General features: G+C 47.4%; 1 protein-coding gene across 1 annotated transcript in view; it reads right to left on the reverse strand.

The window, feature by feature from the left end:
- The window catches only part of SLC4A5 (solute carrier family 4 member 5), an 82265-nt gene that overhangs the window by 32273 nt on the left and 22151 nt on the right, over positions 1 to 27841 (reverse strand). Inside the window, exons 4-14 of the mRNA XM_053269690.1 lie at positions 14343 to 14503; positions 12982 to 13134; positions 12676 to 12771; positions 12016 to 12071; positions 7114 to 7271; positions 6444 to 6531; positions 5552 to 5706; positions 4900 to 5061; positions 4349 to 4523; positions 4049 to 4182; positions 1182 to 1453 (exon numbers count right to left, since the gene is read on the reverse strand). Of these exons, the coding sequence (XP_053125665.1) occupies positions 1182 to 1453; positions 4049 to 4182; positions 4349 to 4523; positions 4900 to 5061; positions 5552 to 5706; positions 6444 to 6531; positions 7114 to 7271; positions 12016 to 12071; positions 12676 to 12771; positions 12982 to 13134; positions 14343 to 14503 (1610 nt within the window). The remainder of the gene's footprint in view (positions 1 to 1181; positions 1454 to 4048; positions 4183 to 4348; positions 4524 to 4899; positions 5062 to 5551; positions 5707 to 6443; positions 6532 to 7113; positions 7272 to 12015; positions 12072 to 12675; positions 12772 to 12981; positions 13135 to 14342; positions 14504 to 27841) is intronic.

A 27841-nucleotide genomic window follows, 5' to 3' on the forward strand; every position in this document is an offset into this window, starting at 1 on the left:
AAGTCAGACCATTGATCTACCTAGCTCAGTATTGTCTTCACAGACTGGCAGTGGCTTCTCCAAGGTTGTAGGCAGGAGTTTCTCTCAGCCCTCTCTTGGAGATGCTGCCAGGGAGGGAACGTGGAACCTTCTGCTCTCCCCAGAGCGGCCCCATCATCCCCTGTGGGGGGAATCTCTTCCAGTGCTCACACTTCTAGTCTCCCTTTCATATGCAGCCAGGGCAGACCCTGCTTAGCTAAGGGGACAAGTCATGCTTGCTGCCACAAGACCAGTGCTCCTCTCTCTCTAGTAATGTCTGGTGTATTGTTATTCATGCAGAAGAAAACAGTAGAAGAGAAGCATCTGAACTGCCAATAAGCACCCTGCCCAACCCCAGCCTTCCATTTGGGTTATAATTTATAAACCCAGAAGGAAGCAAGAGCTGCCTTAAGCCTCATGGATGAAAGAGCGGAAACACACCATCAGGAGGCCCAGGGGGTGGAGCTTTTGCTGGGCTGCACCATCTCATCATGCAGGAGGGAAGATGGCAAGGACGATCCCTGCTAACAAAAACAGTCTCCCTGCTGCTGCAGAAGCTCCAGAGGCACACAACAACCACAACCACAACACCCACAACAACAACAGGGAGGGGGTTGGCTTGACTGACAAGCGGGCACCTGGCTCTTCACATTGCATTTTATGTCTTAAATTATTTAATAAATAACTTATTAAGTTATTTAAAAATATTTCATAAAGTAGATGCATTTAAAATTAAACATGCCATGCACTCTCCATTTATGCTTCTGCTCTCCTCCTGCCCTCTCTTATGAGGCCTCCCTCAGGGGGCACCCTTGGGTCTTCTCCACCACCACATTTCTGCCCGCAGGCCTGCACTGGGCAATAAGCACCACAGACAGTCCAAAAGAAGACGTACCGCAAGCGCCATTTCTTCTACCTCAACTCAGCCATTGTCTGAAAAGACCCTGTGGCTGTTTCCTACCCGGAGAAGGAGTCTCGACTAGATGACCTCTAAGAGTCTCCTCCGGCTTTAAATTCTATGATTCTATGACCCACCAGGTATCTTTGCAGGAATCTTTATGCTTAAACACAGAGCAGCAGCAGCAGCAGCAGCAGCGCTCTGTGGTTGGAGCAATGGGTGGCAATGCCACGTCTTTGCCTCAGGAAACAGGACTTGGACTCACCTGGGTCTGGGGCGATGCACTCGCACTTGTACATGGTTACGTAGTCCGGCTTGAAGTCCGCGTTGATGGGGTAGTACTTAAAGGCTCCAATCATCTTCTTGATGGCATCGTAGATGAATATGAAGCTAATGAGTGTGGAGAACCCTTCCTCTGTGAAGCGCGTGATGTACTTTATAATGAAACTGGCATCTGTAGCCACCAGAATAAGGCACTGGAGAGCAGAGTGCAAGCCGATCCAGAGGCGGAATTCCATGTAGTCAATGCTGTTGCCTCTGAAATCAGGAACAGAAGGGAGCTTCGATAACTTAAATAAAATGCACCCCATCCTGGCAAGGATAACCCAAGAGAGAGCACAGGAGAAAGATACTGCCACAACCGATCTCCAGCAGAGATGGAGAAGGGTTCTGGGAGAGGCACTCCGAGGGTTCCTCCCAGCAAACACAACGGCTGCCCAGTCATCAAAGCCTTGCCACTGTCACTTGCCACCAGTGTTTTCTTGTTCAGGTTCAGTCAGGAATCAGTCAGAAGTCCAGGCTTTGCTGCGGCAAGCCAGGCAGAGATAAATGGTTTTGCTGTTGGAATATCGGCAGCGACTTACAGCATGAGAAAGCAACAGGGGCTTCCCCGAGCCAATTTTGAAGCCAGTGGTCAGTCACCCACACAGATACTTGGAAAATTTACTCCGTGCTGGGAAAAGCAGCATGTCAACAGCTCGAAAGTGGCCAGTGCTGAAGCCAAGTTGTGCAGACCGTCCAAAAACCCCGCTGCTCAAAACAGACACTCTCACGGACTTGGAGGGAGCATCTTCTCTGCTGTCATTTTCCAGACCAAACGGAGCCACCTGCCTGCCAGGGCAGCTGCTAAAGATCCAGGGGGCCCTGAAGGGCCCACGGCTGCTCCAGACCACCTCTGGGTCCTTCGTCTTTGTGCAGTGGGGGCAGAGCCACTCTCTCCAGGGCCAGAGTCCTTCCATCCCCACCTGCTCTCTCTCACCCCACCCACCAAGGGAAGCCCCCTCTTACCCCTGCATGGTCACATACTGACTTCTGAACGCCCCTCCCTGGTGTATTCATTCCAGTGGCTTCTGGAACTAATATCCTGGCCATAGCAGTTTGCTTGCGGGGGGGGGGGGAGCAAACCACCTTGAGACATTTGAGCAGAATGTTTATGGGTCTAGGTGTACTTATCAGGGCTGCAACCAATTCCATCAATTAGTTGATGAAAAGACACCCCCAATTACTTGGGCAATCCATTAAATTTTTAAAAATATATTTCTAAAAACTGCAGGAGGCAAGCACCACAGCTGAAGAGGCATTTGCTCCTGTGAGAGAGAAAAGGTATCTGCTCTGATCCCCAGCGTGCCTCATCCTGCACTGCCAGTGGGCGGGCGGTGCCGTCAGTGACCCATCATCACGCTTAAGAAGCGGCATTGCCTTTTGCTCAAGAGACTGAAGGCAAAATGCTTCTCCCCGGATGGCGTGGCATCTGCATGCACCATCTAAGAGCAAGGGAAGGAGGCCTTTCCCTTCAAAATGGTTGTTTTAGTCCTATGCAGAGAGTACATGTGAATTAAACAGCTGAAGTGCATTTGATGAATCAGCTGAGAGGTCTTCAGTCTGGCCCTGCTTATTATGTACAGGTACATAATATAGGTACAGGTACATTATAGCAGCATAAGTACAGAGAGAAATAGCTTTGTACTCATGACAGAGTTATAAGTTATTTGACAGAGACAAATACTACATATTTGTAGTAGTAGTAGTAGTAGTAGTAGTAGTAGTAGTAGTAGTAGAGCATCTGCAAGTTATTCCACAACAATTGCTATCTGGACAGGTGGCTACTGGGGTAGCAGGTGGAAGAGAAGCTGTGTTGTAAGGCTGTGTGGGGAGGCAACCCAGAAAGCATCTACTTGTCTGCATGACTTCTGTGGTCCATCATGTGGACCACAGCGCTTTCCATCAACTTCTGTCCCTGAGCCATTTTGGAAGGGTGGTATATAAATCGAATGAATGAATGAATGAATGAATGAATAATAACAATAGCAACAACAACAACAACAACTGGTTGATACACCAGCTAGGTCTGTTCCTTGAAAATAATGATCTCAGAACTGTGGTGCACTCTGATAATTTCTAGGCTTGACTACTGCAATGTGTTCTATGTGGGGCTGCCTTTGTATGTAGTTTGGAAACTTTAGTTGGTTCAAAATGCAGCAGCTAGATTAGTCTCTGGGGCTCCTTGGAGAGTCCCTATTATGCCTGTTTTAAAGCAACTGCATTGGCTGCCAATAGGTTTCTGGGCAAAATACAAAATGCTGGTAATTACCTTTAAAGCCCTAAATGGCTAAGGACCGGGTTACCTGGGAGAGCACCTTCTTCTGCAAGAGCCCCACTGCACATTAAAATCTTCAAAAGAGGTCCATCTCTGTATACTGCCAGCTCGGGAGAGGGCCTTCTCTATAGTCACTCCTGGGCTGTGGAATGCACTCCCTATGGACATTCGTGGCTTGGAACCTTTGCCAGCCTTTAGAAGATCCCTTTAGAAGATCCCTACACAGGGGCGTAGCTAGGGGAGAGGGGGCCGTGTTCACCCCTCTCCCCAGTGGCTGCTCAGAGTGAGGGAGATAATGAAGAAAATAGGGAGGGGTGGAGCTGGGGGGTCCCGGGTTATTATGGCTATGCCCCTGAAGACACACTTTTTTAGCCAGGATTTTAGTAACCTCTGAATGTTGTACTTGGTTTAGTTGTTGTTTAATAGTTTGTTTTATTCCGTTTCTATTGAGTTTATTTTTGTGAATTGCCTAGGCGGGATATAAACAAAACAAGACAGGACATAAAATCAAGAAATGTAAGCATTGGCTCACTTACTTGCTGAAATCGTAGAGCAGCTTTTCAAAGATCAGGATGGGCCCTGTACTGCTCAGGATGATGAGGGGCTGCCCAGCAAAGAAGCAGAAGACGGAACCCGCCATTGCTGTCCCAAGGAAGCTTTCCATGACCCCCTGTGGGGGGAAACCCGGATGGCAAAATGTCACACAAGAGGTCATCTGGGGTTGGGGTTAGGGTTAGCTGTCTCTGTGCCAAACTTCTGAGCGCTCAGGAGCCACAGGCTTCCTGGCACAGGCCCCTCGCTGATTGCCCCATAGCTTCCTTTGGGCCCCCACTTGCCTGGTAGTTTTCCGTAGCATCACCCAGCAACCCACCGAACGTGATGGCATTTGTGATGCAGCCCAGGTAGATGAAGAGGATGGCAGAGATGGACTGGATATGGAAGCCCTCATAAAAGTCACTGGGGAACCAGGGCAGTTTCCTCTTGAAATCCAAATAGAGGCCACCGCAAAACCTGGAAGAGATCACAGACCAGGCTGTGGACGCGCCACAGTAACAGGATTCTGTGTCCACACAAATTCCACAGCTAGGACGGTCTCACAAGATAACTTTTGGAGGGCAACCTAGGGGGGAAATCCCTCAAGGGCACCCCCTCCGCTCCCTTTCTCTGCTGCTGCCTGTTCATAACAGCGACTTTGCTGCTCCTAGCGGCTGCTGGTGGCCGCCATTACTTTTACCCAGAAGTCCATTCACCATGACATAGTGCCATGCTGATGGGGAACTTAAGTATGTACACCGCTCTGGGCTCCTTGGAGGAAGAGCGGAATAGAAACGTAAAAATAAAATAAATTAAATTAAATTAAAAAGTGGTGCCCAGAGAGGTTGCCCACCTTCCAGTCCAGATCAGCTCCTCTCCAATTTCATGGACAGCGGGCATCTCTTCATCTTCACTGCCGCCACCGCCTCCCCCGCCGCCGCCGCCACCACCGCCTCCTGCCCCACCGGCTGTGCCATTCATCTGCCCTGCTTCACTCAGTGAAAACACAGATTTTCTGGGAGAAAAAAAAGAAGAGTTGCAGAGGGGAAAAAGGAGAATTGCAGAGAGTAAACCTAGTGCAATATTGCATAACCCACTTCTCAGGTATCTCACTAAGGGCTTTTAAAAATCATCTGTAATACCTGAGGATTTCAAGATGTTTCTAAATTACTGTAAAGAACACCTCCAAGAACCTGAAACTGAGTTTCTATGCCCAGTGATGGCCCCAGAAACAAAACATGTGGGTTGGGGGGCACAGAAGGAGCAAAGTGCAGTTCTTTCTATGAACTTTGGCCCATCTGTTAGATTTCTAGAAGAAAAATAATGGTGCATGCCTCCCTAAACTCATAGAAATGAGTTCCTAGGAACCTGCTTGATAGATAGATAGATAGATAGATAGACAGAATAATAAAGAAAAGTACTTTCCCCTTCTCTTCAAGTTGCCACAGGGGTGCAGCCCATTGCACCCCTTTGGGGGATCACTTGCCCCCCTTCCCTGCTCTTACCTCTTCTCTGCAGAGGGCACTTTCTTGGGTGGCTCTATCCTGATGTTTGGGTCCCATTCCCCCGGTGGAAGAACAATGACTTCATCCAAAAACTCGTCTATTCCAGCTATCAGATCATCTCTGTCTCTGGCTTTGTAGGCAACATCACTGAACAGCTGAAAAGAAAAAGAAAAAACAGACAGAAACAACCGTTGGAGAGTCTCAGGTAGGCCATGTCTGCGGTTCTCCAACTCCAGTTCCATCTAATTAAATGCAAGGAGAAGCAACGGATGCCCTGAGGGACAGTGTGCAGGCAGGAGTACTTGAGGAGGAGCAGGATACAGTTTCATGGGGGAAAAAATAATAAATGTGGTTCAGATCCTTTCCAAAAGCACTCCCCTGCTCACAGGATACAGAATAAGCCCTGAAAAGCACCCTTAGAGTCACAGCAGGTGATGTTTGAGCAGGTGACAGAATCCATAGATTGGCATTGGCATGGAGAGGGGTTTGAAGCCCCCTAGCCCAGTCTCAGGTTGGGTGCTATTAACTAAAGAAAAACGAAACCTGTCAGAGTGGGTAACACTTTAAATGCCAGCATGGTGTAGTGGTTAGAGTGCTGGACTAGGACCAGGGAGACCCAAGTTCAAATCCCCATTCAGCCATGAGACTTGCTGGGTGACTCTGGGCCAGTCACTTCTCTCTCAGCCTAGCCTACTTCACAGGGTTGTTGTGAGGAGGAACCTAAGTATGTAGTACTCTGGGCTCCTTGGAGGAAGAGCGGGATATAAAATGTTAAAATGAATGAATGAATGAATGAATGAATTAAATAAATTAAATAAATATAAATGTGTAATTTGACCCTCAGTCCAAACCCATATTGAAGGAGGCATCTGGCCATGGGAAATGTACTCACGTCATCTACCATGAGGGTGGCAATGGCTCTGCCAATTTCATTGTAGGATTTGGTTTTTCCAGTAGGACCCAGAAGGATAAACAGGAATCTAGTGAAAAAAGCAGACATGGAGAGCACTGATAATCAACTCAACAACCTGTTTCTTACAGTAGCCAGTCAGATGCCTCCAGGAAGCCTACAAACAGGGCAGGAAGGCAATGCTCCCTAGCACCTAGCATTCCGAGGTAGACTGCCTCTAAAGATGGAGGTTTCACACCATTAAACAAAGCCAATGGCAGACCTCCTCTTCCTTGGATTGCTTTTTAAATTCATTTACGTCATGTGGCACCAGCAAATTCACTCAATTAATTTTGCATTGTGTGAAAGAATTCCTTTTGTCTGTCCTGAATCTTCTACCAGTGAATTTCACTAACTGGATGGCATCAGGTTTTCATGTTTTAGAAGAAGAAGGAGAAAAACGTTCTCCACCCCACATCACTTTATAAACCCTAACCTCTGTCTTGTTCCTCTCCCCTTTATTTGCCTCCCCCTGCATGCATTTCATGGGATGGGGTCCACACTGTGACCTCATCAAGCCAAAGCTAGGCACTGCCATTGGAAGGCTGCGTTCCTAGCCACCTCCCACCTCTGCCCCGCCTTCTTGTGGGGGGAAAGCACACAGCCCACCTACCTAGTTGGGACAGGCACTTCTGTCACCCCACCCAGCATGGTGGACTGAATGAGCCGTACAAACGCCACAAACGGCTTGTCCAGGAAGTCGACTTCTCCCACCAGCACGTTCGAGGCTTCGGCATCTTTGGGGATCTTCTTAATGAATTTGTTTTTGAGCTGCGTGAAAAGGTAAATGTTCCTCAAAAGGTCAGAGCCTCTTTTCATTAGTCCCAACAATGCACTGAGGATCATGTCCATTGGGGGACAACTGACTGTTCAGCAGCAACCACAATAGGAAGGGGGCCACTCCTTTTCTGGAGCCATCTGAGTACCTCAGAAACTGCCTGGAACTCTTGAGAGGTGCAGAAGAACTTAGAGAGAGAGTGTGGTGTAGTGGTTAGAGTGTCAGATCAGGAGTGGAGAGTTTTGGGCTGAAGTCCCCAGCCTGCCAGGAAGCTTACCAGGCAATCTTTCTCTCAGCCTGAGTACCTCAGAAAGTGATTGCTGTGAGGACAGGAGGGGAAGGAACCCGTATTCTACCCTGAGCACCTTGGAGACAGGGATGGGGAAGGATGGACATATTAAGACTGTGAATGGAAGCTTTCTGTCAACATTTCAACTGGGGAGGTTCACAGGGATATTTGTCTTGATTACTTCCCACAGCAAAATTCACAACGTAGCTCCACTTTCTTCAAATCTCTGCAAAATTCAGGTTCTCAGAATTCACACCTCAACTATTACCTTGTCCAAAACCTTTTCACCCCCAAATTCTGCAGCACCAAATGGAGGCTTCCCCAAATTCCACCCCCGCACTGCTCACACCCAGCATGCCCCAGAAAGACTTCTATATCCCAGATGACATGGGCAACATATCCTCTACTGTACTGAGAGCCTCCCTATTTATTCTTCATTACTTCCATTTACTCGTTTTAATCTACTTAGTAGCCTTACTGCTTGTAAGCCTAGGTTTATAGTCTGTTAATGCTGTGGAAGGGTGTGGGGGCTTCTCATTTCTGAAGCACTGGATGAATCAGGGAACTGTGCAATGCCCTGTAGGGCATCCCTGCATGTCATGAAGCCGCACTGCAGTGAACCGACACTGGAAGCCATGGCCCTCCATCCACACGGGGACGGAGGAGGGTGCAAACCAGTCGGTAGCTCTGCAGTGCGTTTTGTCCAGCGGCCACTCCCTGCAGCGGGAGGTTTCAAAGCCAACTTCCAGAGGTCTGTACAGGGGTGGTCCTTTCATGCGGGGAGGGGAGGTAGTCTTCTCGGGCAGCAGATTATTGGGGTGGCAGCAGGGTGCTGGCAAGAGCCCCACCCCTGCGGCTGCCATTGGAACAGCTCTTCAGAACCATCCTGACCCTTGTGAGCCTTGCAAGAAATGCCTGCCTCGCCTCGTACTCCTTACAAAACTTGCAAGAAGCACCAGGAAGGAAGAGGCGGCTGCTGAGAACCTCTTCTCCTCCCCACCCACCCCTGCACCATTCTTTGCAAGGTTTCAAGGCTTGGTTCTAAAGGGGGGCTGGCCCCACCAGGGACATGGGGCAAAGCAGCATTTGACACCATCAGAGCACCTTGGGCCAACCCTGGGTTTGTGCCTGGAGAGGATGCAGTCCATCCAGAAGACCCGCATTTGGCTGGGTATGCCGCCCACAGCCTCCCTTGCAGAAGCCTCCCCAGACAGCACCTCAGAACATACCTGGGTGCTTTCCAGATTAGCTGCTCAACAGCGGCAAAATGCTTCCCTTCAGGCAAATCGCATTCGAAACATAAATAGCAAAGCACCCAGCAGGGGAGCAGTCTCGTGAAAATTAACAACCCCCCCAAACAGAAACTTTTTAACGCCAGATATACAATGTTATAGCACTATATTGCAGTGATTACATTCAAAACAAGGCATTGGAAATATGAAGGGCACCCTGCTATCAGTGTTGGGACTGTGGTGTCACAACACAGGAGTGAGGAAGCACGCTTTGCAGATCCGTAGTGACCTCACTGCAGGGTCGAAATCTGGAAAGACCCTGGAGGGCATTTATACAGCACTTGTCTTAAATGATCCACATATAGGATCTCAGACACCCACACAACAGTCCTGTTGGCATTATTATTGTTCCCATATTACAGATGGGCAAAGTGAGATTGAGAGGTGGTCTCAGTAGGAGAGGGCTATCTAATGAGTTCACAGCACAGATGACTTCCTGGGTGCTTTCCAGACTAAGCCCTACAACAGTGTCACAACATATCTGCTAAGTGTGCTTCTGCACTTCCTGTGTTGTGACACCACAATCCCTAGGCTGTCAGCAGGGTGCCGTTCACATTTCGGGTGCCTCGTTGCAGAATTTATCGCTGCGATTTAGTGCTATAACGTTGTATGTCCATTGCAAAAAAGTAGCTGTATTTTTCCGTTGAAGACTCTGGGGATCGCTTTCAATCCGGTCCTGCCAAGCGGAAGTATTTTACCATGGTTGTAGCGCGCAATCTGGAATGCGCCCAGCTCCTAGCTCAAGTTCTTAACCACTGTGCTTCACCACTGCTTCATAAACGTGTCACTTTGGTCAGGGTGGAAAGGCAACCGATCCATCTTATGAATCCATAAACGGATGTCAGCTTGGGAGTGGGGGAGAGGCATTGGCAACCTGGGCTCCTCAGCTGTTCTTAGTTTGGCAGAGAGAGAATCGTGGCCCCTCCTGCCACACAACTGCTCAAGGTAAAGGAAGCCGGCAGCTGTCCTTGTTTCCGTTTGCTCTTCAGCCCCTGCCCCACTCACCAAGGTCTCCTTCAGAGCAGAAGCCATGCCTAAGGGAGGCTGGGGGAGCCTCCCTGACTAGACGGCTTGCCCAGCCGGTCTCTTGTCGCCTGTGGTGGTTTCATTATGATTCGCCTAAAAGGTTTCGATAAATCCCAGGCTGGGGTTTATTATAATCTATATGTGCGGGCATGAGCAGAGGCATGTGAGAACGGCAGCGAGTTCCCCTCCTACTAGCTCACTGCCCCCTTTCTTCTAATCCTTTAAATCCATACTGGGGCAGGGGAAAGGCCAGTCAAGCTTTTAGAACAAGCCAAGAGCAGGAGTTAAGAGCCCCCCCTAAGCCCCATGTAAAACTCCGTGTCAAAGTCCCTTTGTAGTGGCCCTCCTAGGCTGATTAAGCCCAGTGGTCTCTGGGAACGAAATACTTCACATGCCTTCGGGTTAACCCTCCCCACGCCCACTTTTCAAAGTGTCACTCTTGGATTCAAACACAAGGCAAACTTGCATTCAGAACTGGTGGGCTGGTCCCAAGGCAATGTTCCTAGGATTGTCGCAGGTTCTTTTCAAAGCCTTTAGGAGGCAGAAATTCTCAGGCAAATCTTCCCATGCTGCACCTGTTGAGTCTCTGTCTAAACAGTACATTTATTATTATTTGTTTCAAAACTCACACCCTGCCTTTCTATCTGTCCAGAGCACACAGGGAAGCAGACGTTATCTTAGAGAGCGCCTTCTTCTGCATGATCCCCACCACACGTTGAGGTCATCTGAGGAGGTCCGTCTCCAGTTACCACTGGTTTGTCTGGTGGCGACTCAGAGGCGGGCCTTCCCTGTAGCTGCTCCTGGCCTGTGGATGCACTCCCAGCAGAAATCTGTAATTTGAGTTCATTACTGGCCTTCAGGAGAGCCCTTAAAAACCTATCCGATTGGCCTGGCCTTCCGGGGTTTTTAAACTGCTGTAAACTGTTTTAAATTGTTTTAAATGTTTGCCCTGGTTTTCCAGGGTTTTTAGCTGTTTGAATGTTTAATTGGTTTTATTCTGTTTTTATAGTATTGATTTTAATTGTTAATTGGTTTTAATTTTTTTTATTCTGTTGTAAACCGCCCTGAGCCCTTTGCTAAGGGCAGTATATAAATCAAATGATTAAATAAATACGGTAAAGCAGAGCAAGTGTTAAGGCTCTGTCAGAAAAATACGGCAGCCAGAAATTTCCCCAAGGTGGTATCCCTCCAGAGTTATTAATGTCCTCTTCCCCCTGTAACTAACGGATTGCTACAAATTGCTGCAAAAGTTACTGTTATGTTAAGAAACGTCATTTCATAAAATTAATTCATAACATAATGAGCTGTAATTAACTCCCCCCCCCCAGGTAACTGTCCCTAGGAAGCACAAGTGGGCATATACATATCAGTCTGTCTCTCTTATACGTGTACTAACATTAGAATGTGTACAGTTTTCAGCACTTTCATTTTTTCCTTAAATTTTAAACTAAGACAAATGTATTATGCTATTGAACTGCTGCTGTCTTAAAAGATTTACAAGTATTCTAGTAAAAATGATTTCCAGGGTAAAGATATGAATTTTTTTAAATTAACCAAATATAAGTCAAATAAACATGCTGAATCAGATCCCAGCTGATTTAGGGCAGGGCTTCGCAACCTTCGGTCCCCAGATATTGTGGGGCTACAATTCCCATTATCCCCATAATGGCCAAAGTCTAACAGCTGGGGACAGCTGGATGGGAACTCCTGATTTAAGGTATCAGAAGGTTTTCTGGGAAACCCACATCACTGACATGCATTAATTCTGCTAACTCGGGGCAAGGACTGTGGACTCCCGTAGCCTGGCAGTTCCCACTGAATGCTTGCAGGCGAATACACTGCTGCTCCTAGGCTCTGCTCAATAAAGACCATGGCCAAGGCATCTCTACTTTTGGAGAAGAGATGTACACATGCATGTAGCGCTGGTAGCACCCATTCTACGTATCATAAGGGGGTGGCAACCATCAGAAGTTCCAAAAATAATTGAAAGCCAGTGGTGCCCATGAAACCGCTTATAACAAACAGAATACATGCAAGGGTTTGGGCTACGATTTTGGGACGTCAGTAAGTGTACAGTCCGCAGCAGTACTTGTTTCTCCAAAGGAAACTGCTTCTCAGAGGACTTCCTACCTGATCTGTGCTTGGTGTATCCGTGATGTCGTTCATGCTCCTGCTTTGCGCGTGGCCTACGGGAGTAGAAAGCACATGCATGGATCCCAAATGAGAAGCAGCAGGAGCGGCAGCAGGAGTGGTTCCTCGGAATGAGCCAGGGGGCTGGCCAAGGAGATTGCTCGAGTTGCTCCTCTTTCCCCCACCCCCTCCGAGAACCACGCTGCCTACATGCTGTGCTGGGGATGGATAGGGCTAAGTTGCTCTCCCCCTGCTACATAAAGAGAATAGCTACTTTTAAAAGGTGCCTCTTTGCTCTTTTATTAGCTTTTCAGCACCAGAAATCATGACCCCCCCCTAAAATTCAAGAATGTTATCACTGCAGGAAGATGCACCAGTGTTAACATTTAAGAACGGGAAGCAAATGTCCCCTTCCAGGCATCATATCCCAAGTTGGGGTTCCCAACCTTGGGCCCCCAGATGTTGTTGGGTTACAACTCCCCTCAACTCTAGCCACAATGGTCACTGTGAAAGGGGATGATGGGAATTGTAGCCCAGAACATCTGGGGACCCAGGTTTGGGAACCCCCATCCCAAATCATGGGGTGGCCATAATAAATGATCATCTGCCTGTTCTTGTCCTTGGCCTCTATAGGGCAGGAAGAACCGGTGTAGAACTCACGCAGTCGCCCATAACTGGCACTCTGTCTCATTCTGAGGTCTTCAGTCGAGCGGTGGAAGCTGGCTCCTGCAGCTGGACTTCGGACTGGGCTACGATCTGTGAACAGGAAGAAAAGGAGATTTTAAATGAATGCACCTTTGACTGATTGTAATGTTATTACTCTGCTGGCTTTGATATCTGGTACTTATCGTGGTTTTTATCTTGTAAGTTTCCCTAAGATTTTTGTTTGAATTGGAAAGGTGGATGTATAAATTTATTTATTTTATGTGAGCAAATAAATAACTCATTTAGGAAACCTTCACTCACTTGTGTTTGAGACAGATTTGCCCATATCTGCAAACGATCGATGAATGGGCTTCTTGGTCTGGTGACGGTGCTTCCTCAGGAGGACGTAGCTTATCTTCTCCCGCAGCTCTGGTTTTAGCAGGCCGTCTTCTATTTGCTTTTCAATTACATCATCTGAGAGGATGATATTAGACAACGTGTAACTGGTGTGCAAAGATGTCTCCAACCCTTAGCTGTGACAATCTTTGATTCCCCAGAAGAAGGGGGAAATCACCTCCCTAACCCCAAAGGGGCATCAGCATAATGTAAACCTTGTCTTCCTACAAAAGTATTCAACAAGGTTTACAACACTAAAATTAATAAAACACACTATAATTCAAAATGAGCAACATAAGCAATGAACATACCTTTAAAAAAATCAATTCCAAAACAGCTAAAACAGCAGAACAAACAAAAATAATAATACAAAAATAAAATATTTCTCATGAAGGCATCCAAGCATTTCTAACATCCCTTAAAAACAAAACAAACAAACAAAAAACTTGCAATGTACCACATTCTCTCCTGTGTATTTGTTTATTTAAAATATTTGCCTATCTTAAAACATCTCCATGACAGCTAATGATACAAAATAAAACAACAAAGCACATAATAAAATACTGTAACAAAACTGAAAGCGGTAACTCAACCAGAAATGTCAGTAGCAGAAAGCCAACTAAGAGCCCTACAGGTATTTGTTTACATTAGCACCTACAAGACTCCCAGATAGTAATTACTCTGGAGATTGTTGGAAGTGTGGGGACATTCTATCATATGTGGTGGACATGCAGCAAAGCGCAACAATTCTGAAAAAAATTCACTGTAAAAAGCAAAAAGCGAATAGAGATGGAGATGCTCTTATTTTGACTGGGAGCATAATCCAAAGCCCTGGGGCAGCCACAGAGAAGGCCGGGTCCTGGGTTGCCAGCAAATAAGCAACCGTACGAGTTACGGTGGCAACCGTAACTGGACCTCTCCAGGTGACCTTAATAGGCAACAGGGTTCGTGACAAAGGCAGTGTTCTCTTAAGTACCCTGGACCCAAGCTGAGGGCCTTATAGGTAATAATAAGTTTTATGTGGTCCCTTCGGCTTGTCCCAGTCTGGCTGCCACATTCTGTCCCAATTGTAGTTGCCAGACTACGTACAAAGGCAGCTCCACCTAGAGAGCATTACAGTAGTCAAGCCTGGAGGTAACCAGCATTTGCACCACTGGATCTCTAAGCCCAATCGTGAACATGCAAAACCGTTGCAACTGCTGCGCCCCATTCATTTGTGTGCGAAAGATTCTAGGTGGATTGTGCCCACAGTTAGAGATCCCTACTGTCATGTTTGAGGTCCGTACCTATGATCTGAGGCAAAGAGTAGCCATCTAGGTCTAGCAACACAGTGCCCGTCTGCAGGCAAGTGCGTAATTCAAACAGGCTATGCAAAGATAATGTCGACACGTGAGGCTTGCTCCAGCGTTCCCCTCCTTCTTCCACTTTCTCTTCAAACTTGATCCACCTGAAACAAACAAAAAGGAGGCCATGAGTGGGGCTCAAGAGAAGCCTAGAGATGGCACAATCGCCCACCAAGCCCAGGCTCCTGCCATTTCAGAAGCTGCCCAGTGCCAAGCAAATTGTCTCTGCCTGGTTCTAATTTGCCACATGGCCCCCTCCTCTAATTCCTTTTCTGTGTTGAAAATCTGTCAACAAAGGGGGAGGACAAATTGGTGTCCTTGAGCGTCTTATAATTCCCCTTCTTTAAACTCCTGACCTTTATGGCTGACTGATTTCATATGGCAGGAGACATGCCTGCATATAAGAACAGCAGAACAGCCCTGCTGGATCAGGCCCAAGCAGGCCCATCTAATCCAGCATCTTGTTTCCCACAGTGGCCCAGCCGATGCCTCTGAAGAAGAGCTCCCAGGCAAGAGCTGAGGGCGTGCCCTCTCTCCCCTGCTGTTGCTCCCCTGCAACTGTCACGGAGAGGCATCTTGCCTCTACACATATATTGGTCACTGTACATGAGTGACCAATACCTTTGAGCTCCTGCTCCCTGTCCCTTTCCAGCATCACTCTCCCTGTGCAATCTGGAGACCAGTGGCCTCACTCATGTGCTAGTCCCCACTCACGTTCCAGGGCTGACAAATCTCGTGAGAGCAGCAGCACAGCAGCCTCTGGCTCTTGCTGCTCCCAGGAGGATCTCTGAGTCCTTGCTGATCATGGTGCTTGTCTCTGCCTCTTGCTGCCAGACCCTGGTCGCTCCTCCTGCCTGTGCACGGAAAATGCTGCAGGACCGGAAGACCCCTGAGCCTTGTAGTTCTCGAGAGGCCATGTTGCCCAGGGAGGCACATTCCACTCTCTCTTCAGAACTACGATGAGTCCTAACGTTTCCTACACAAGCACACACATTTTCTGCCTGGGCCGGCAGCTCCATGTTAGACTTTGGCTTGTTGTTCTGCTTCAGCTCTGCTTTGATGGGCTCCAGCAACTCTCACCAGACCTGGACACCCCATGCAGACACATAGCGGGAAGTTTGCATTCATATCCTCAAGCAGGATCGACGAGAAGGTGGCCTCACTAGTCTCCCCGTGGTTCTTGTCAGTCTGCCCTGGTCTCCCGGGCTCTGGGAGAGTACAGTCATTCCCCCAGCCCTCACTTGAACCCTGGTGCAGGGGAGTGAGATGGGGACATCCTCTTCTTTAAAAAAAAATAAATTACAGATTTATGTAATATTTAAAATCATGCATGAAGAGTAGGGGTATATTTTCCCTATACCATTTGTGATTCTTTGCTGCAATGCTGGATAATTGTGGCCTGCCCTTACAGTTTTACAAAAGAGTTTTAAATGATTTTTAAAGATGCATTTTAGCACTGCACACCACCTTGAGCAAGTATTGGAAAGGCAAGCACATTTTAAAAAATGCTTTAATTAAGTTAAAAAATCCAAACCACCCAAGGACTTTTTTTGTATGGGGCTGTATATAAATGTACTACTATGCTGCAACCCATAGTAGTGGTGATGGTGGTGGTGGAGGAGGAGGAGGAGAAGGAGAAGAAGGAGAAGCAGCAGCACCAGCAGCAGCGTGGCTAGAGTTCTCAGAGCAAATCATCCTGGCTGGATTAAGACTCACCCGAGCCTTATGCACACATTCTGCTCAGTGCGCACGCCAGTGTGTGTACTTGTACTTCTTGGACCTTGTAAAGTGCCCAGCCGAGAATTCATATAACGCACGAATACTGCCACAAGGCCTCTCTCAGAATTCTCCTCAGAGCACAGAGGCTGGGCTTCGGAAGATCTGCTTCTGGACTGGCTCTCAGCCCTGTCCGCCTCAAGAGATCCTGGCTGTTCAGACTGGAATATGTCTGTTCATCACACACACACACACACACACACACTCAAAATAGGCCGTTTGGATACAAAAGCTTTGTTTTTAATTACTTCCTTGACATGTTGGCGTACACCCAAGGAAGTAACATTACTGGCCTGTGATGTTTTGTTTACTGCTAACAGGTGCTAACAGTTGCTATTTCACATGGAGTGATTATGGCTACAAACAATTATATAATTTATTTAGCATATTTGTACACCGCCCTAAACTCACGTCTCTAAATGGGCCTATTTTCTAGGTCTGCACACACCAAAAGGGCAAATTCCTCTAAAAAGAGGAGACTATTTGATCTGTCTTGATAACATTACAAATTTTTCTATGCCATGATGAGACGAAAACAGAAATTAACAAATGCTCTTGAGAAATACTGTTGTTTTGCAATTAAATTCTGAACATATCACAGAGCAGCAGCAATCCCCATCCTTTCACTGAGGAAAACAGGAGGGCACTCAGTCAGAACATCCCTGCCCTCATACTCACTCTCCACAAACCACTGTTTGTCGCTCAAGGTGCTACTCTATTTGCCATATGGAGTTTTGCTCTGCAATTGCTTGTTCTGCTCTGTTAAAAAAGCCAAGGAAGTCCTTGGCCTTTCATTTAAAGATAGGGTGAGAAAACGCCATTGTCCTGAAATCTCTTATCAATGGTTTCAAATGTGAAACGAGGTCCGGCTGTGCCCGAGTGTCCATGCACACGCATTTGCACAGATGTGCGCCGGAGACCAGGACATCCACCTGCCCACTCAAGAGATTTCACTCTTGGAGACCCAGGGAAGAGCTGAGCCCTGGAGACGCCTCTAGCAAGTCACACAAGCAACATGCTAAAGTAAATAGGGACAACTGGAGCATATTATGCACTGCAGCCGATGAGAGAGGCACATTATTGCTTTTCTGCTCCATCTCCCTTGGCACAAGCGTGCAACCACAGTCTTGCTGAATGAGAATAGCTTGCTGCTTGACACACCTTAATGGCACTTTTGGACAGCACGACCAGGATGCAGCAACAGTGGGGCCGAGGACAGGTCTGTGCCTTGGATAGAAGGGGGGAGTTGCAGTGGGACAGCCTTTGGAACGGCTGATAAGAGATTTCATGTTTCCGGCATATCTAGCAGTCACCAGAATTTTTTTGTTTTTGTTTTAAACGAGAAGGTGTATTATTCTATTTGACCAAGTTTGCTTTTATGTAAAGCTCACTTTTATGTAAAGCTTTTGTACTTTGTGTTTTGCTGGTCGAATGACCATAACAATAAAGATTTGATTTGAGAAGGTGAGATATAAATATAAACAACAAACATACAGATATTTTCTGTCTTTCAGAGCAGCTAACTAACATTAGAATTATGAAAATAACTGGAAAACATGATAGAAACTGTACAACGTAGAACCAGAGCAAGAATAAAAGAGTTAAAACGAACTACAAAAGTGCACAACAAACTCAGATTCCCAAAGGCCTGAGTGAATTGGGAGGCCTCTGTCTGGCACCAAAAAGGCCATCAGGTTCTGCTCCAGCTGAGCCTCCCCAGACTGAGCTTTCCAGGTTTGGGGCTGCACCCCTGAACAGGCATGATCCTGTGTTGCCACTTGCCACGTCCTGCTACCGCCCTCTTCCAGCTGCCTAGCCTGTGCCATGCTTCTGTGCATTGCTTCCTGGTCTGCCGGGTCTCTTGGGCTGCTCAAGCTCCATCAGGCTGCTGTCCAGGGAGGCATGGGAGAGAGGGATGAGCCCCTTCTGTTTTGAACCCAAAGTCAAGGAATTCTTGGCACTTTTGACTAGAGTTGGACTCAGGGGACAATGTTTCCTTTTTGTGCCTGCCAAGGACTCATTTCCAGCAAGCACCCCACCGTGAAAAATGCTGTGAATTTCTGCTCCAGGGCAGGGGAAATCCTGAGCTGGCAAGTTTAGAAGGATGGGAATCTCCCTTGAAAATGCTGGCAAATAAGGAGAGAGGAAAGGCAATGCCCTTGTGGGCTACTACAGCAGAGATGACAAGCTGTGGCCAGAATTAGCATTTCTTGTATCGAATCAGAAATGGCAACCCTCCAGTAATTCTAACTATACAGGAGTTTACTGAATGTGTTCACTGAAGAGTTAAGAGCACTTTGCACATGTTCAGAAGCATTATCTCCTCAAGTCATAGACAAGGAAATGGAGAACATTTTACACTGCATGACAGGAAACACAAGTTCTCCAGTGCAGCACATGCTGCGAAAGCTCCGCTGGGCATAGCTCCAGCTGGAATTAAGCACCAGAAACAGTTGTTTCAGCAGTGACTGGTGACCTGATCTCCTGCAGAATTACTTCTTTCAGGGTGGGGTGGGGAGAACCACTCAACTCATGTTGAAAACCTTGACGTATTTGATACATGTCTGAGTGTTTAAGGTGCCACAAGACTGTGGCTTGCTTCTGTTGCTGCCGACTGACAGAGCTGCTACCGGTCTGGATGCCGTTCGCATTTCTGACAGCAGAGAGGTCAGTTCTCCCTTTCCCTTTGCTGTGCGCGAGAAAATAAATGGAAGAAAGTGAAATATAGCTGGAGGCTCATTCGGCCTCACAGTGGGACTCCCTTCATTTGGTTTCCAAACTACTGGGTGGGTCGGTGGGGGGTGGGAAATGCCCTAAATCTGGTACATTAACTGACTCCCAAGTAATAGCAGGTGGAGAGAACTGAGAGAGGCTCTCAAATCCCCACTGCAGATCAAACGAGGAAGGATCTTGTAGCACCATCAAGACTACCACTTTCATGGTAGCATCAGCTTTCCTGGGCTTCAGCCCACTTGCATCTGACCAGCCAAATCTTTAAGGTGCCAGAGGAGTCTGGTGCTTCGGCTGCTACAGACTGCTATGACGACTCTGGAAAGAGAAGATGAAGCCATTTCAAGGTGCTCTGGCACCTGGAAGAGTCAGTGCCACACATGGGCGACTTTCCAAAAATTCCCCAAGGATTTTCAACTACTTATTTAGTTAGTTAGTTAGTTAACTACACTTTAATACCCCCTTTCTGCCTTGACAAAGGCACCCAAAGTGATTTAAAATATTAAAAGAATATTTTAATATTCTTTGTTATTTTCAAATATTTTAATATTCTTCGCCTTCTCCGTTGCTGCCCTGAGGCTTTGGAATGCGCTCCCTAGTGAAAGAAGAGCCTCCACATCTCTGACAGCTTTTAAGAAGTCTTTAAAGAAGCATCTGTTCACCCAGGCTTTTAATTAATATTGTTTTAATGGTTTTAATGCTATTTTAAAATATTGTTTTAAAATTTTTAAATTGTTGTAATGTTTTAAACTTTTTGTTTCTGTTTTAACTAATGTTTTACTTTCTGTTTTTATTTTGTTGTAAACCACCCAGAGACGTAAGTTTTGGGTGGTATAAAAGTATGTTAAACAACAACAACAACAACAAATTGAAATTGAAAGGCTGTGGCAGAAGAAGACCAAAATAATCCCAGTGGTAATTGGCGCCCTGGGTGCGGTTCCAAAAGACCTTGAAGAGCACCTCAACACCATCGGGGCCACAGAAATCACCACCAGCCAACTACAAAACGCAGCTTTACTGGGAACAGCCGACGATATGTATAACAATTGACAATAAAATTCAGCCATCCCAGGTCCTTGGGAAGGACTCGATGTCTGGATAAAACAAACCAGTCAATAACACCTGTCTGACTGTGTAAACAAGAAATAATAATAATAATTTTAAACCACAGAAGATTAATAAAACTTTGTCTCAGGCTGTTGGTCTTTTCAGGAGCTGAGCACAAGAGCTCCCTGGCCTGGGTGCCTCCTTTATTATTATTTATTTATTGTTTATTATTCCTGCTTTGTTTCTGATGAGCTCATGCTCTGATAGATCACTGAAACGTCCTGACAGTCTATACAGTGTAGTTTCTTTTGTTTTTACTGCAACAGACTAACACAGTTACCTAAGATAAAAACTTCCTTATTGATTATTATTATTAATCATCATCATCATCATCATCAGCTGACAGCTAACCCTGCACTAGTGCAAAAATGTTGTACCTGAGCAGGGGTGTCCAACTGCAGCCCGCCAGCTGTTTTTGGCCGACAACCCCCATCAGCCCCAGGCACAGTGGCCAGTAGCCAGGGAAGGTGGGAATGGTAGGCCGACAGCAGCTAGAGGGAGGCAGTTGGACAACCCTGCACAGGAGTAAGGATATAGCGCTGAGTGGTGCTGCTCACCTGGGAGCTTGCATTCCAGACGATTGTTGTGCTGGGGCAGCAGGCAGGGCACACTTGCATAACCTGTGGCGTGCCTCCTGGGACTTTTACACACAAGGCTTTTTGCTTGCAGCCCCTCCAGAGTGGAGGGTGCGAGTCCACATATCAGCTGGATTTACCCTGAAGTCCCTGTGAGCTATGAGACTAGTTCACAGTCTGATAGCTCACAGAATAGTTCACAGACTATTCTGCTTTCCTCCAAATTACTGCTACGAATTTTAGTTTGCCCGAATTATGCCCGGGGTTAAAAAAAAAATCCTCTATTTGCGGCAGCTTTTTTTTGGGGGGGGGGGGTTAAAACCTGAGCTTTCTGGTAGGCTTTACATATGCAGATGTTTTTGGAGGATCCCTTAACAATGGAAACTATAATTTCGATGTAACCTGAGCACCTGAGGTTACATCGAAAGGTTGTGTCTGAGCTGATCCAATGAGGCTGCATTTTCCTTCATCACAGAGAGAAAGCAATGATTTCTACACTAAACTTCCGTGGCCTCTTAAATGGTCTGGGTGGGTGGGTGGGAACATGAGGTGATGAAGGCAGTCACAAAGGCAAGTTCATTATAAAAATCAGCAAAGATTTGGGTCAGATTCAGCACATTTGGGTTAAGGGTTCTGTTGTTTGATCCGGCCGCTTGGCAATTTGTCTTGCTGGTCTTCAGTAACTAACTGTCAAACTAACCCCCTCCCCCGCAAAAAATGGTCTCTTGCCTCCTCCTCTGGGATGTGATTGGTTGGAGAAAAAACCCAGAGCAAGCGGTGAATGCACACAGGAAACAGATCTGCAGAGATTGTGGAGAGGTGCCACTTTGGGCACCCTACATGACTTTCTTGCATGAGTGCATTTTATTCACCCTATTTGTCCACCTTCTCTTGCTTGCATAAGAGTAACAGGAGTCAGGCTGACTACCTGTTACTGGAGTTTGATGGATCCCTCTGCTCTTTCTTTAGGGGGCAGTTGTAGCAGGAGTATTTCTGGTGGGGAAAACTTGTGGATGTTGCAAGTTCTCTTGAAGTCAAAACATTAATGTCAGATACTCGGGCACACAAATTCCTACTGCCATCTTTTGCAAAGATTATAAAGGATCATGCAGAACATTCTGTACAATATATGCTGATGGAAAAGGTGCATGGAAATACACATGGATGTACTCATGTGCACAACATGTTATCTAAACACACTGCATCCAGTACTGAATGGAGCAAATTTGCTCATCTGTGTGGCTTGCAGGGAAAGAAAATAATTATTAGCTGCACTAGTGCAAATATGCAAGGATACTGCACTGACAAGAGCTTGCATTCCAGACTGGAGCAGCGCTGGAGCAATGGGGTGTTCTTGCGTGAGCTGTGGCTGGCAGGCTGCTGCCTCCTGCCGTGAAAGCTCTTCCTCAGCTCCTGCTATCGGTTGCAGCAGGGAATGCGGCAAAGCTCTCTGCTGCCCTTGTTGCCCAAGTGGGCTGGCGGCAACACAAGAGATTTCACAACTCTGAGCATCTGCTCAGCTAAGCCTACGTGACCTCCATGCATGGGTGCATGTTGTTCACTGCACTATTGCAGCATTAGCCTGGATGCGGCCATCAATTACAGGGCTATCACAGCACATGGGACTCCTCCCCTCCCGCAGCAGAAAAGATAGGCCGCTTGCAGCAGTCTGCATTTTGGCCCCGAGGAAGAGAATTAATGCAAGGGGCTACAAGGACCGAGGGAGGCACATCAGCTGAGGGTACTTTGAATTGGCTGTGGCCGAGACGAAAATGGTGGGGTTGATGGGGTGACCAGGGATGGTGAATGAAGGCAGTTTCCTTGCTTTTGATTTCTGTATGGAAGAGGACATTTCAGCAAGTGCAGATTTCCTCATTTCTGCACGACAAGATGCAGCTGCTCACCTTCCTGGCTCTGCGTTTTCTGATTCAGCCCTGGGTGTAAAGCTACAGGGGAGAATCTCCAGTTGGTGACCCAGAAACCCAGCTTTTGGTGCAGGCTTATGGGTGGAGGACAGACCCCGACCTACTCCTACAAGTACTTGTGTGCCACTTTTCAACCAAAGTTCTCAAAGCAATTTATATTCACAAAACAAGTAAAAACAACCTCAGAAGATACAAACATATCAAGAATTTAACATTTCAGTTAAAAGCCTAGGGAAACAGGAATGTCTTGAGGGTCTTCCTAAAAGCAAACCGAGAAGGGATGCTCTTATTTCAATAGGGAGCATATTATGGGGTGGAGTCACCATTGTGCAAGGGGTCCAAAGAACCTGGGCTGCCACCCCTCAGGGGCCACACCTCACGCTCCAGAGACCCCCTTGCATCTGGTGTCAGAGGGGCGTGGCCATGTTAGCAAACAGACCGTGCACCTCATTTGTAAGTAAAATCTGGCCAGCGTTTGCAGCGTGGCCAGGATGGTTTCTCCCTGCTTGCAAAGGCAGGGAGAGGTGTTGCCAGTGTTGGCTGAAACTTCTCAAAAATGGAGCCATGTGGCAAGATACTGTACTGGGGTTGGATAGGGCCAGTTGTTCTCCCCTTGCAAAATATAAGAGAATCCCCCTTTATATGGTGCCTCTTTGCTCAGGGAGCAGTGATCTACACTGAGCATATGAAGAAGCTGCCATGTAAAGAGTCAGACCATTGGTCTTTCTAGTCCAGGATTGTTTGCTCTGTCTGGCAGCATTTCTCCAAGGGTCTGAAGCAGTGGGGAATCTTTCACATCACCTGTTATCGGAGTTCCTTTTCTGACTGCTGAACTTGGGACCTTCTGCATGCAAGGCACATGATTTACCACTGTGAGACGGTCCCTCCCCCAAACTCTAGCTGCTAGGGGCGTAACTACCATAGGGCAAGGGGAGACAGTTGTCTGGGGGCCCACTGCCTTGGGGGCCTCCCCAGAGGCATGTCACATGACTGACTCCCCCAGCTGTGCACCCCACCCTGGGCTTCCTTCAGTTGTATTCATCCTCTGACACTGATGTGAGTGTTAAGACCTGGAGCTACGAGAACAGCAGGTCTTTCTCCAGACTTTTGGTCCAGCTAGCAGAGCATTCTCAGCTCTGGCTGGCAGACGCTCTCTAGCATCTCAGCTGGCAGGAAAAGGGCTTTCCATCACCAGCCACCTGATCCTTTAACTGGGGAGACTGAATCTAGGATCTTGTGCATGTTGGGTATGTACTCTGCCACTGAGCTATGGCCCCTGACCCCGCTCGCTCCCCGTCAGCAGTTGTGGATGCACCAACAGGGAGCGACGGATCTCTCACTGTCCAGGGCGCTCCCTCCCGGCAGTGAAAGCGCATTAGGCAAGGTCATTATGCGGCACAAGGCGAGATGCTCCAGTGCACGTGGGCAAGAGCGGCACAGAGTTAATAAAAATCTATCTGATTAACTGCTTGACCTCACGGCATTGATCCCATTTGGAAATGGCCTCAGCCCCCACAAAGCCCCTTGTTCTTCACAACAAAGAGGCTCAGCTGGACTAAAAAATGCTCTTTAAGCCCCCAACTCTTCCCCCCACTGCCCCACACAGGATATGAGGTTCAGGAAAGAAGAATAATGAAAAATAACTGGGTAATGCTCATAAAGCCTAGGCCAGGAAGAGAAAATTCCATGTGGATTTTTTTTTTTAACTCAACACTTTTAGTAAGCTCATAATTCAATGAAGTGAGGACTTCTTACATTTTCTCTAATACTTTGATTAAAGTGTTGGGCTTTTAGAAAAGAAAAGAAAAAGAAAAAGGTTTTGTTTTATAGTTTGGCAAAAAAGGGGCAAGAACTCTTTAACTGCTGACGGGAAATGAGGTTTGAATTTCCATGTATCTGCTAGCAGAATCCTGGTGGGCGATTAGAGCTGCTTTTTCTACTTGCTCCACCCAGCCCGGTTTACATGATGTTACCAGAAAGGTGCGAACCCAGAACAAGGAAGCAGTTCACACACTGCTAAGCAAGAGAGTGTTTGATCTCGGGGTAGAATTCTAAGGAAACGTGCTTCAATTGTCCTGTTTGCTGGTACCTCTCTCTGTTTTGTTCCAATGCATGTCCCCCTTTGCTAAGCAGGGTCTGCTCTGATTTGCATTCAAATGGGAGGCTACATATGAGCACTGTAAGAAATTCCCCTCAGGGGATAGGGCCGCTCTGGGAAGAGCATCTGCATGATTCCAAGTTCCCTCCCTGGTAGCATCTCCAGATAGGGCTGAGAGAGACTCCTGCCTGCAACCTTGGAGAAGCCGCTGCCAGCCTGTGAAGACAATACTGAGCTAGATGGACCAAGGGTCTGACTCAGGATATGGCAGCTGCCTATGTTGTTCCCATGTTGTCTCTCAAGAGCAAGTACATTGGGGATGGGGTCATAGCTCAGCGGAAGAGCAGAAGGTCACAGGTTCAATTCCTGGCATCCCCAAGTAGGGCAGGGAAACGCTCTACGTCTGCAATGTCTGAAAATATCCGGGAAACTTGCTGCTAGTCTGAGGAAACAATACTGAGCTAGATGGACCAATGGTCCGACTCAGTACGGTTATTAGGGGCAAGCTTCATGGTGGAAGCAGACAGTGGCTGCCTGCCATGTCTCTGGCGGTCCCGTTTCTGCCCAGCCTCTCGCCAGAGTTTGGGTGCTTTTGCAGAGGAGTCAAGCGCCTGGACAGGCTGCTTCCAAATCGATTACAGCAGAAATGACACTGATGCTGTTTGAAAAGGTCAGTAAACAGATGAGGGGTGAAGATAGAGACATACACTTCCACTGCTCCTATTTATCAGGGCTGTTCTCAGCTTTTGGGTCCTAGTAAATCATGGTCCCTACCCTGCCCCAGTTTTTGCATTTGGCGATGCCTTGCTAAGATTTTGTTGGTGGGGGTTGCGCTAGAGTTGCTCTTCATTCATTCTTTATATTGTTAATAAGAATATTTATATTCAGCTTCTCCCCCCCCCCCAAAAAAAAGATAATCTCAAAGTGGTTTACATAGCAAAGGGAAGAGGAAAATGGCTCCCTGCTCCCAAAGGGCTTGGAATCTGAAAGAGACACAAGGGAGACCCCAGCAACAGGCCCTAGAGGGATGCTGTGCTGGGGTTGGATAGGGTCAGTTGCTTTCCCCCTGCTCTACAGAAAGGAGGCCCCACTTGAAAATCCACTTCTTTGCCTGGTTGGGAGGGATTCATCAACCTCACCAACCTCTCCAGAAGTTCTGTCTATGAATCGAGAAAGGATGCATCTCATTTCTAGTGCACATCTCTGGAGCATTCCCAGACGAGGCTTTTCACTGGCTTCTTCACCGGAATTCATTTATTTATTTATTCATCAAATTTTTACACTGCCCCAAACCTTCGTCACTGGGCAGTCAAAAACAGCACAAAACAAGCCAAAAACATATACAAAACCCTAAAACAAACAATCTAAAAATCAACCACAGATTAAAACCTAAAAATTTTAAAAAGCTGAAAAAGCTTGGGTGAAGAGTTGGGTTTTTCATTGTGCATTGGAGCCTAACCCAATTTATGTCCAGGGTAAAAACATCCACTTTTAAAGTCTGGTTTTTTGGCCAAATTCAAACTTGCAGTAAAGCCTCGATTTGGGCAAATCGCATTCAAAAAGTAAATAGCAAAGCTCTCAGAACGGGGAGCGGTCTTGTGAAAACTAAAGTTGTGTCGTTGAGTCGGTGTCGACTCCTGGCAACCACAGAGCCCTGGGGTTGTCTTGGGTAGAATACAGGAGGGGCTGACCATTGCCATCTCCTGTGCAGTATGAGATGATGCCTTTCAGCATCTTCCGATATCGCTGCTGCTGGAAAGTACAGCAACCTTTTTACAACATTATAGCAATAAATTGCAGTGATTAAATCTTAAACAAGGCATCGGAAATGTGAACAGCACCCTGCTGTCATAGGAACATAGGAAGGAACATAGGAAGCTGCCATATACTGAGTCAGACCATTGGTCTATCTAGCTCAGTATTGTCTTCACAGACTGGCAGAGGCTTCTCCAAGGTTGCAGGCAGGAATCTCTCTCTGCCCTATCTTGGAGAAGCCAGGGAGGGAACTTGAAACCTTCTGCTCTTCCCAGAGCAGCGGGTCCATCCCCTCAGGGGAAGATCTTACCGTGCTCACACTTCTAGTCTCCCATTCAAATGCAACCAGGGCAGACGCTGCTTAGCTAGAGGGACAAGTCATGCTTGCTGCCACAAGACCAGCTCTCCGCTCCTCTCCTGTCAGCGTAGGAACTGCGGTGTCACAACACAGGAAGTGCAGAAGCAAACTTCGGATATACGCCGTGACCCCATTACAGGGTCTAATCTGGAAAGCACCCAGGAGATGCCCACACATTTCATTCGTATCCCACCTTTCCTCCATGATGGAGCACACGGGGATATATAAGGGATTCCCAGATGGATCTTCCCATCCAAGCACCAACCAGATCTAGACCAGATGAGCTTGCTCAAGGAGGCAGGCTGCATCAGGTGCTCTCAGCCCCTGCCTTCCTCCTCCTCCTCCTCCTCCTCCTGGTGGGACCACTAAGCATCATGCTGTGAGCAGCCTGCAGCCATGGAAGAATATTTTGAACTGATATTTCAATATTTTGGGGGAAAGGGGGGGGATGTGTGTGTGTGTGTGTGTGTGTGTGTGTGTGTAAATATATAAATAAATAAACCCTGTGGCCTTTTAAGTTCATCTGGGCACTTTCCGGACTAGACCCTGCAACGGGGTCAGGACGTATCTCTGGAGTGTGCTTCCACCCTTCCCGTGTTGTGACACCGCAGCCCCTAGGCTGACAGGAGGGTGCCATTCACATTTCCATTGCCTTGTTTCGGATTTAATCACTGCAAATTTATTGATAAACTCTTGTATGTCTGGCTTTAAAAGGTTGCTGTTTTTTCGGGTTGTTAGTTTTCGCAAGACTGCTCCCCTTGCTGGGTGCTTTGCTATTTACGTTTTGAATGCGATTTGCCTGAAGGGAAGCCTTTTGCCACTGCTGAGCAGCTAACCTGGAAAGTGCCCCGGAGAGGTCTGGTTAGGGTTGCCACCAGCTCCAAGGCAAGAAGGCTGCACAAGAATGCAGCATTGTTTGGAGAGGAATTTGGGGTGGGGAAGGGCCTGCCCCTGAGCACCAGAGCAAGGGGCAAGCTCAGCTGCCCTTCCCCCCCTGCTTATGGGTTGCCCAGATGCCCCTGGCTGGCCACTGTGTGAGGCCAGATTGCTGGACTGGATGGGCCTTTGGCCCGACCCTGCAGGGCTTTTCTTGTGTTCTTCTCTACACATTTATTTCC

This window comes from Hemicordylus capensis, chromosome 8, assembly GCF_027244095.1.
Source record: "Hemicordylus capensis ecotype Gifberg chromosome 8, rHemCap1.1.pri, whole genome shotgun sequence".
Classification (NCBI taxonomy): domain Eukaryota; kingdom Metazoa; phylum Chordata; class Lepidosauria; order Squamata; family Cordylidae; genus Hemicordylus; species Hemicordylus capensis.